Source organism: Ovis canadensis, chromosome 17 (genome assembly GCF_042477335.2).
Source record: "Ovis canadensis isolate MfBH-ARS-UI-01 breed Bighorn chromosome 17, ARS-UI_OviCan_v2, whole genome shotgun sequence".
In the NCBI taxonomy this organism is placed as follows: Eukaryota; Metazoa; Chordata; class Mammalia; order Artiodactyla; family Bovidae; genus Ovis; species Ovis canadensis.
In genome coordinates this window covers 64,278,731-64,289,135 of record NC_091261.1, presented here as the reverse complement: position 1 = coordinate 64,289,135, position 10,405 = coordinate 64,278,731, and the positions used below count along the sequence as shown (strand labels likewise).

At 51.7% G+C, this 10,405-nt stretch overlaps 1 protein-coding gene across 5 annotated transcripts in view; it reads right to left on the bottom strand.

Moving 5' to 3' along the window:
* The window catches only part of CAMKK2 (calcium/calmodulin dependent protein kinase kinase 2), a 54,577-nt gene that overhangs the window by 4,899 nt on the left and 39,273 nt on the right, over window positions 1–10,405 (bottom strand). For 2 of the 5 annotated variants that reach the window (XM_069557826.1, XM_069557831.1), the window contains exons 12-16: window positions 8,011–8,084; window positions 7,837–7,924; window positions 6,611–6,739; window positions 1,875–1,975; window positions 1,311–1,353 (exon numbers count right to left, since the gene is read on the bottom strand). In XM_069557826.1, the coding sequence (XP_069413927.1) occupies window positions 1,311–1,353; window positions 1,875–1,975; window positions 6,611–6,739; window positions 7,837–7,924; window positions 8,011–8,084 (435 nt within the window). The remainder of the gene's footprint in view (window positions 1–1,310; window positions 1,354–1,874; window positions 1,976–6,610; window positions 6,740–7,836; window positions 7,925–8,010; window positions 8,085–10,405) is intronic. The other 3 variants (XM_069557829.1, XM_069557827.1, XM_069557830.1) reach the window with 3 other exon arrangements.

Genomic DNA, 10,405 nt, shown 5'->3' with positions numbered 1-10,405 from the left:
TTGGAGGGCTAACTGCCATTTTCCCTGCTCTGGAAGAGCATAAATGATCCACAGATGGTCTTCCTACGTTACTGTATGAGCACCTGGCTCCTATGGTGGCCAAGAAATTTCATCTCATAAGCCAACTCCTAACAAACAAATGCTGCTTGCACAGGCATCATTCAGGGCAGCATTATTCATGTGTGACAGTCCCCAAAGTGGAAAATGTATTCATCACCGAATGAATGGGAGCAACAAAGTGTGGGTATATCCATACAATGGAATATGGTCGAGCCACAAAAAGGAAAGAAGTTCTGACACATGCTGCACCACAGATGAACCTCAGAAACATTAGGCTGAGCGAAACAAGCCAGACACAAAGGCCACAGACTGATTCCATTTATATGAAATGTCCAGAATATGTAAGTCTATAGAAACTGCAAGTAGCCTCGTCCTGGCTGGGGGATGGGGGAGTTGGGTGGTGAGAAATGAGGGTACAGAGTTTCTTCTTGAGCTAATGAAAATATTCTAAAACTGAATATATTAAACGCTATTGAGTTATATACTTTAAATGGGTGAAGTATATGGTATGTGACTTATAGCTCAACACAGCAGTTTTGAGACTTAGAAATGATTGCCTGGAGCTCCCAACTGAGAATGAGGTGGTGAGATGGGCTCGGTGGGGAGAGTCCCAGGACTGCTATCCTGTCACAGGCATGGGGTGGGGAATGATCATCCTGTCATCTCAGGCTTGCAGGGACAGAAATGCTCCTCTGTCCTGGGAGGTGCTGGAATGGCTAAGCTGGGCATGTGTTTGGAAGAGGATGGCGGACTCGGGGGAATAGGTTTGGATCCTCCTCCGAACCAGGGGAGCTTTCACACTCATTTGCAACAGGCTGAACGAGGACTTATTTTCTAGGTCTTAACCCATCAGAGAAGAAGGGGAGGATGCTGGAGAGCCCTGGGCAGGGAGCCCCCGAGCTCAGCATGCCTGCTCTAGGCTCTGACCACCAGCCCAGATCAGGGGCGGCCTCGGCCCATGACATAGCTTCAAGGCCGTTGACGTGCACCGAGCCTAGGTGGGTGCCAGACTAGGTCTAAGACCCGGGTGAGTTCACAGGCATTCCGGGTGGAGCGCCATGCACCCGCAGCCCCAGCCCACATGCACGACCCACCACCAGGTCCAAGCCCCTGGATGCCCCGTTTTCCTCCTGGGTCTGGAGGCCCCGGGCTGGATGGAAGGTCCGCCTGGATGCAGATGCCCCGTGCTCTGCAGCTGCCCCCGCCCCCAGGCCCCGGCAGAGGCGAAGGCACAGGCAGGCAGGCGTTACCTTGGGCTCAGACAGGGGCTCACACTCCCTGGTTGGTTTTTTGCTGGAATCGCCAGAGGGGAGGGAAAAGGGAAGTGAGAAGGGACACTTGGCACTCATGGCATGCCTGTCCCCCAACCCCCAGAGACACTCAGACCCCAAACACCAGCTTCACGGAGCTGTTGCCAGGGTGGTCAGGAGCAGGACACCACCCCTCACTGTGAGACGTTTTGGTGGGGGGTGGTCCCATGAGTGAGACTTGCCTTGCTCACTCATCATGGGGCCACAATCCCACCATCAAGCATGCACGCTCTGGGGTCTAACAGCCTGATAATCAACCATTCTCCCACCCCTGTTAAAGTGCATGTACCCCCAGAGAAAGGTAAAAGTTCCCTGTGGATTGGCTGTCAGTCAAGGAGGCGGGCTGGATCCAGGGTTGGGGAGGAACCAAAGCCAGCAGCTTTGCTCTGACTTCCCCAGAGAGCCTGGCCGGGCTGATCTGAGTCTGGACACCACTGCTGAGAGAATGGGCCCAGAGATGGTGGGGCAGGGCGGCCTCTAGCTCCCCACCCCGGGGAAACTCACCTGAGCAGGTTTCCAGGCGCTGACAAGGAACGCTCCTCCCGCCGGCTGCCCTCAAACGGGTTCCCAAAGGAACGTTTTCGTATCATGGTCTTCACCAGGATCTGGAAAGGAGAGGAGGAGGCTCAGCAACCTGGGGGTGGGGGACTCCAGGCAACAGCCTCCCTCGTGCCATAGCACAAGTCTCCCATCTTCTTCCCTTCCCCTCCCCTCATTCCCACTGCTCCCCCCACCCCAGCACACACACACCCTGCCCCCTGCCAGTTCCCAGGACTGATTGCTGATGGCGAGCCTTTGAGAAACATCCACCCAGGATACAGGAACCAAAGCCATCACCAAGTCTCACGGGCCCACCAGAATCTTCCACGGCTCCCTGGTTGTCAACAAGATAAGGTCTAAACTCCTCAGTCTGACATCCAGAGCCTGTCACAGTCTAGTCTCAGCCTACCCAATTGCAGGAGGGCTGGCCTGCAGAGTTTGTCCAGTATCCGTGGTACCATCTGTCACCTGAGCCATCGCTGGACAGGCCCTCCTGGCCTGTCAACCTGTCTCCTCTTCAAGGCGAGGCTTTTACTGGCGGTGAAAGCTGTCTACAACCACCCCAACAGGCAACCAATTACTGCTTCCCAGGTATAATCTGAGAGGGAGGGGGATCACTGCACTTTTAATTTAAATGTAATTCACACAGCTTAAAATTCACCACTTTAAAGTGTACAGTTCAATGGTTTTTAGTATATTCACATCACCACTATCTAATTTCAGAACATTTACATCACCGCCAAGAGAAATCCAGTACCCATTAGCAGCCACCCCCATTCCTCTTCCCCAGTCCCTGGCAACCACCAATCCACTTTCTGTCTCTATGGGTTTGTCTTTTCTCATTTTGTATAAATGGAATCATTCAGTATGTAGCCTCTGGGGTCTGGCTTCTTTTACTCAGCAAGCATGATGTTTTCAAGGTCCACCATGTTACATTGCTTTATTCCTTTTTATGACCTGGTAAAAATCCTTTGTGTGGATATACCATATTTGCTTCTTTGTTCATCCATTGGTGGATATTTGGACCATTTCCACTTTGGGGCTGTTGTGACTAATGCTACTATGTACATCTGTGTACAAGAGTTTGTATGGACATACTTTCCACACAAAATGTTTTCATTTCTCTTGGGTGTACACCTAGGAGTGGAATTCTTAGATCATCTGGTAACTCTCTCTGTAGCATTTTAAGGAGCTGCCCATCTATCTTCTACCGTGGCTGCACCATTCTACAGTCCCAGGAACAATACAAAAGGGTACCAGTTCCTCGGGTGGGGGGGTGCATTTTTGTTGAGGATGAGAAGCTTTGGTCCCAGTCTAAGGAGCCGAGGAGACATCCCAGGATACGGAGGGTGGCCCAGCCACAAGTTGGTGTGATGTGAGGGCAAGAGAGGTCAGAGGTCCTGAAAGCCCTTCTAATCCTGAGAGGCGCTGGTAGTCAGCCTGTCAACGGCCGTGAGATGGAACTCTTTGGTGTCCCCCACCCCGCCCACCAGGAGACAGGGTTTGCAGCTTGGTTGGGAAACACATGCCGGAGGAGGGGATCTTTGGGGAAAGGGTCACTATCCCTCTATCATGCCCCTCAGCCACTGCTCAGCTTCCCTCCTCTGCCTCCCAGTCTGCCCCTCAGGGCATCCTTTCTTTTTTTAAATAAAAGTTAATTTGGCTGCATCGGATCTTTAGTTGTGGCTCAAGAGGGTCTTCACTGCATCATGTGGGATTGTTTGTTGTAGTGCACAGACTCTCTAGTTGGGGTGCTCGGGCTCCAGAGCATGTGGGCTCAGTAGTTAAGAGTGCAAGGGCTTAGCTGCAGAAGCATGTGGGATCTTAGTTCCCTGACAAAGGACTGAACCCATGTCCCTTGCACTGCAAAGCAGATTCTTAACCCCTGGACCATCAGGGAAGTCTCTTGCCCTGTCCTTTCTGAAACCCATATCTGATTCCCTCCCGCCCTGACTTGGTATCTCTCACCCCTATGAGTTTGGAACTTAACCTGTTACGGGCCACAGAGCCATGGAAGGTTCATGGTGATGCTTTTGGCTGCTGTCGTTCATGAAAGAATTTACAAAGAAGTGGCCTCAACACCTGTAAGGCTCTGGCCTCCCTTCCAAGTAAAGTATGATGTCTCTTCAAGCTGTTTCATATACTAAGCCTCTGGACTCTTTTTTAGAAAAGATTTTCATGCTAAAAGAGTAGGGGGAAGTGTTTTTAAAAACCACTGATTTACTAAAAGGTGGAAACCACCAAATGTACATCAACTGATGAATAGATAAAATATGCTCTATCCCTACAATGGAACACTATTTAGCCCTAAAAAGGAATGACTGGGTGCAATGTGGATGAATCCTGAAAACATTATGTTGAGTGAAAGAAACCAGACACAAAAGGCCACTTACTGTACGATTCCATTTATATGAAATGTCCAGAATAGGCAAACCTATAGAAACAGGGAATATCGACTAGTAGATGCCAGGGGTTGGGGGTGGTTGGGGAGGGAAGAGTGACTGACCGTCAACAGGTATGGGGTTTCTCTTGGGGATGATGAAAATGTTTCAGAACTAGAGACGTGATGGTTGCACAATACTGTAAATGTATTAAATGCCACTGTATTGTTCACTTCAGAATGGTTAATTTTATATTACAAGAATTTGACCTCAATTTAAAGAAAGAAAAGAAAAATGCTGAGATAAGAGAATGAAGGCCATTCCCCTTGACAAGCATGCATGGTGCCTCCCTTGCCAAGGCCCAGCTCTGTGGTTCCTAGAACATTTGGAACTGTTTTGCTCCCTCAGTGAGCCTCGCCAGCCCTCAGGACCCAGCGGAAGGGGCTCCTACCCTGCAAAGCCTCCCAGTCCCACTCCTCTCCCCGCTGGCCTGTCACGGTGTGGACACTCAGTGTGTGATGGCACCAGAGGGTGATTCTTTCTTTCCAGGTTCATCTTCCTCAAGAGGCCAGAAGCCCTATGAGGGCTGGCACTGTCCCGTGCTCATATCTGTAACCTCATGCCTGGCACACACAGCTGAAGCCCCCACGGCCTCCTTGTCCCCCCAAATTCCACATGGGACCTTCCTAAGGCCAACACTGACCATGCCACTCCCCTGAATCAAATCCTGCAGGTGCTTCCCACACTTCTGGGACCAAGATTTAAATTTCAGCTGTGGCCTCAGGACTTGTGTGCTCTGGTCCCACCTCCTATCCAGCCTCATGCCACCCTCACTCCACCTCCTTTGCCCTGTTTCAGCTGCCTTGACTTTCTTAAGGTTCCTCGTGAGCCTAGCCGCCTCCCAACAGAGGGTCGCTGCATTTGCTGCTCCCTTTTCAGGAACACCCCACCCTTTACCCTCTCGGCCTGAACACCCCGCCATCCTCTTAGCACACGCCTTCCAGGAGGCTCTTTCCAACCCATCACCTGGGCCACATCCCCGCTAGGAGGTTCCCCTCTCAGCCTCTCTGTTACTTGCACATTTACTTATTGGTTCTTTGCCCAACATCTGCACGCACCATCTTGGTTTTATTCACCTCTGTATTTCCCACTCCCACCACAGGGCTGAGACACCACTCAGTGTTCAAGAAGTGTTTCCTGAATAATCAACGCCTATTTCAGACCTCTAGGATCAGACGCCTTCTCCCAAGAATATTCACAACCAGGAACGGAATAACCCACGGCGGGTGCTGGGAGCTCGACCTCAGCTACCTTCCCCACCACGGGCTCAGGACATGGGTGTGGTGGGCGGACGAGAAGGAGTGGGTGGGTGTTCAACAGTGAAGATCATGCAGAGGCCCCTGGTGGGGGAGGAGGATGTGAATAGATCCCCCAGGGCTCAGGTTCTAGAGGGAGAGAGAGAGTGTGTGGGGAAGCAGAGGGCGAGGTGCCAAGCTGGGAGCAAAGGAGCCAGCACTGGGGCTCCTAAGGTCACTCGAGGCTGGACGCAGTATCTGGTCTCCCCACAGAGCCCTGGGCCCTGCCTGCTGGAGCTGGTGCTAACTGAACACACCCAGGACTCCCAAGGTGGCCATGGTGAGGCAGCCCACTCGATTCCTCCTCTAGGACTGTTGCCCAACCCCCAGCCCCCTCCTGGAGTCAGACACCCTCTGGGCACAGCCTTGGCAAGTGGGTGATTCTCTGAGTCTCCAAGGTAATTCTCTAGCTTCATCTTCCTGGATCAGGACCCAAATTTAAGGCCATAAAAGGGGGTCCAGTAGCCCCTGAGCAAACACCCACCTCTAGGAGCTGGGAAGAGTCACCCTGGCAGTTGCCCACACTGCAGAGATGGGACGAGCTAAGCCATCTGCTCTGGGGACAGGAGACCCAGTCAGGGGGTAGCCCCTCTTAAGAGACCTTGGCTCCAGCTCCCCCCAGGCACCTGCCCTGATCCTTCTAAAGCTCCTCCTTCTCCCCTGAACACGCTCTGAAAGCAGGAATTCCACAAGAGGCAGAATAATCCTTAGAGAGGGGCTACCCTGTTTAAGTGACCTGGGTCACAGCTGCAGAGAGAACCCTAGAAGTTGCAGGGGCCACCTGGCCTGCTAGGTGACCAAGGCCCAGGGGCTGGGAGCTGTGGGTGAGGGGCAGACCCGGCCAATCCGTGACTCTCAGGCCCAACACCTGTTCTCAGTTGCCCGCCCGTGTCCTGGTTCGTCCCTGCCAGGCCGCCTGTGGCTCTCTGGCCCTGCTCTTGAGCAGCGGTTCATCCTGCCTTACCACGGTTGCCAGGCTGGGAATGTGTTTGACCGAATTCTCGACCTCCTCTTCGGTCACCTCGACCAGCGTGCAGTTCTCGTCCTCTGATGGCAGCGGCTCCGCCCCATGCCTCGTGACCCAGGGGTGCAGCTTCAACGAAGGACAGGAGGGGTGAGGGGCCGTTGCCACTGGCTCCCAGAGACCCTGCCTGTGAGCAGAGCCAGGGAGGGAACGCGGGAGGGGAGAGCCAGTGGTCTGAGGTCAGGGATGCAAGAGAGCAGGCAAGCCAGGCAGAAGGTGGGGGTGAGCCAGGTGGGAGGAAACATGAAATAGACGGAGGGAGGGAGCCACGAGGCCAGAATGTGAGCCGGACCGGATTCTCCATCTCGCCCCGTGTCTTGGCAGAAGGGCCTGGAATTTGCCATCTGCCTTGCATGGTTGCCCGAGGAGCACCCATCACTCTTCTGCAACTCTCTCTGATGCCTGGAAGGCTCAGCTCAGAGTAGGCAGCATCCTTCCCATTTTACAGAAAGGGAAACTGAGGCTCGGGGTGGCACAGGGAGGCCACTGAGAAGAACACAATCAGGAGGGGACTTTGGCAGAGGTCTGCCCCCCAACTACGTGCCCCTTGGATCCAAGCCTTTATCTGTAACCTTTTGGGCTGCCCCCTCTTCAACTGCTAACTGCTTAGCTGAGGTGCCTAGTTTCTGAAGGAAATCTCTAGATTTCTGAAAGGTCCATGTGTGTGTACATGGCTGCAAGGGATCAGTAGGGATCTTATCTAATGCTGCTCTTGCAACATAGCAGAATTCAGCAGGCCAGGGCCAGAGGTAGATGGTCAAATTGCTCACTAACTTCCTCTCACACCCATTGTATTTTCTCAAAGGGATAGGAAGCGTCAAGGAAAAGACCCCAAGATTTCGGCAGCCACAATGGAGCATACAGAGACTCTGGTCTGGTCTGGGGAGGTGGAGGCCATCAGTTCACGCCAAGTGGAGCGAGTGCTAGTTGCCTGGCTGGTAGCAGATCCCACTTCCATAATCACAGTTAACACAAGTCCCAAATCCTCCCCCACCAGCTTCCAGCATCCCAGAGGCCACAGGGCATGGGAGGGCGGTGGTGCAGAAGAGGGTGTGGCGCTGTAAACAGAGGAATGTGGGGCCTGACTGAGGCAGGGTTGAGCCAAAAATCCCAAGCCGAGGAGATAGGCTGAGCCCCTGGCACATACCCCAAGGGGCAGCAGATACCTTGATCTCTGGCACCACAATCCTCGACTCGGGGTTCTTGTCCAACATGCGCGTGATCAGGTCCTTCAAATCCTCGGCTATGTCAGGCCTGGCGGGAGGAGATACATCAAGGGTGGGAGACGTCACCAAGGGCTCGGAGAAGGTAGCAACTTGCGGTACACGAAGGATACTCACTGATCTGGAAATTCCAGGGCCTGACTCTTGATCTTACTGTGTAAACACATGATCCGCTCGTCCATGAACGGGCACTGCAAAGAGAGGTCAGGGACAGAGCAGCCATCAAGGGCTGGCACAGCTGTCCTTCAAGGGTGGACGGCACTCCACATGGGTCACAGCAGAGAAAGAAACAGCCCAGCAGCCCAGCCCAGGGAGGAAGCAGTTCCCATTCCCCAGAGATCTGAAAGGACCAGGAGTATCTTTCCAGAAGGGTTAGAGCCTTCCTAACTACACTGGCTTTCCTCTATAGCTGTGCGTTAATTTACCTACATAAAATGTTAGTCGCTCAGTCGTGTCTGACTCTTTGCGACCCCATGGACCATAACCCGCCAGGCTCCTGTGTCCATGGAATTCTCCAGGCAAGAATACTGGAGTGGGTAGCCATTCCCTTCTTCAGAGGATCTTCCTGACCTAGGAACTGCACCTGGGGCTCTCCCATTGCAGGCAGATTCTTTACCATGAGTCATCAGGGAAGACCATAAAGCAAAGACCGAAAGCAAACACTCACTTCACCCACCTGCCCTGTGAACATTAATACTACAAAGAACAACACAAAAGACAAAGCAGCAGTAGCTGTGATTGGTGAGGGCTCAGCCTGGGCCAGGCATTGTACTGAGGTTTCTCAGGACCAACATCTCATTTGGCTGTTAACCTCTGCCTAGAATGGGCTTCCCTGGTGGCTCAGAGGTTAAAGCATCTGCCTGCATTGCAGGAGACCTGGGCTCGATCCCTGGGTGGGGAAGATCCCCTGGAAAAGGAAATGGCAATTGCCTGGAGAATCCCATAGACTGAGGAGCCTGGTGGCTACAGTACATGGGGTCGCAAAGAGTCGGACACGACTGAGCGACTTCACTTTCACTTTCTGCCTGGAATGTTCTTCACACCAGTATGTGCATGGCTTGTTTTCTTCCATCATTTAGGTGTCTGATCAAAGCTCAACCTCTCAGGGAGGTCTTCCAGAGCTCCTGTCTAAAATGGACACCCACTCCACCTCCATATGATTTCTCACCATTGCATGTCCCCTCCTGACATTATTCCATATACATTGGGGAGATTTCCCTGGTGGTCAGTGGTTAGGATTCTGTGTTCCCACTGCTAGGGACAAAGGTTCAATCCCTGATTGGGGAACTAAGATCCCACATGCCACATGGTATGGCCAAAACATAAAACCATATGGATTTATTCACTGTTTAATTCCTGCACGGGAATGTCAGCTCCAAGAGGGCATGGATTTTTGTCTGTCTTGCTCACTGCTGACACCCAGTGCCCAAGAACATTCCTGGCACAAAGTAGGGGCTCAATAAATATCTGTTGAATTAATGAATGCTTGAATTATTTCTGCTGATCCTCTCAGAAACCATAAAAAATAGTAAATACTGGACTTCCGTGGTGGTCCAGTGGTTAAGAATCTGCCTGCTAATGCAGCAGACCCAGGTTCCATACCTGGTCCAAGAAGATCCCACATGCCACAGGGGAACTAAACCTGTGAGTCCCAACTACTGAGCCTGCACTCTAGAGAAGGCGTACTGCAACTACGGAGCCCACGTGACACAGCTGGAGAGAAGCTCCCACTCACCGCAACTAGAGAAAACCTGTGCACAGCAACGAAGACCCCGCGCAGCCAAAAATGAGTAAATAAATAAATACTTTTAAAAACAGTAAATATTATTCTCATTTTACAGGAGAGAGAAAACAGAAGCTCAGAGAGGTGCTATGTCCTAGGAAGCATGAAACTGGGATTTAAGCCTAGACTCTACCCTGAAGCCTGTTCACACACCACCTCCTGGGTGACAAGGCGATCTTCTCACAGCGGGAAGGGCCTGACCCAGGAGGAGCTCAGGGATTGTTTTGGAAAAAGAAACCTTTAAGCGGGGTGCTCAAAAGGCTGCAAAAGGTCACAGAAAGTGACCTTGTCTACTCCTGTCCAAGGAAAATGATGCCATGAGAAACAATAACTTGAGATGTCAGGGTTGCACAGGTGCATCCATGTGACAACTCATCAGAGTACACTTTTAACATCTGTAGATTCCCTGATGTGTACATTTTAGCCCAAAAGATGAAAGCCACAGATAGTGAGCTCTGGCTAATGACTGCACTCTGAAGCATATGTAAGAAGGTATAATTCTTACAACTTGACTACAGGATTGAAAATTTTCTAATCAAACGTTGGGTTGTGGGGAGGAGATTATAAACTTTACTTCTTCACGGGATCAGTTTCTTAAGCTTTTCTCAACAGGAGCATAAGCTCAGGAGAAGGAATAATTCTCATCTTTACTGCTCACATAATCAGTCTGAACTTTAGAATTAAAAATAGAAGCCCCTAAATACGAGTAATATAAAAATAATAAAAGAG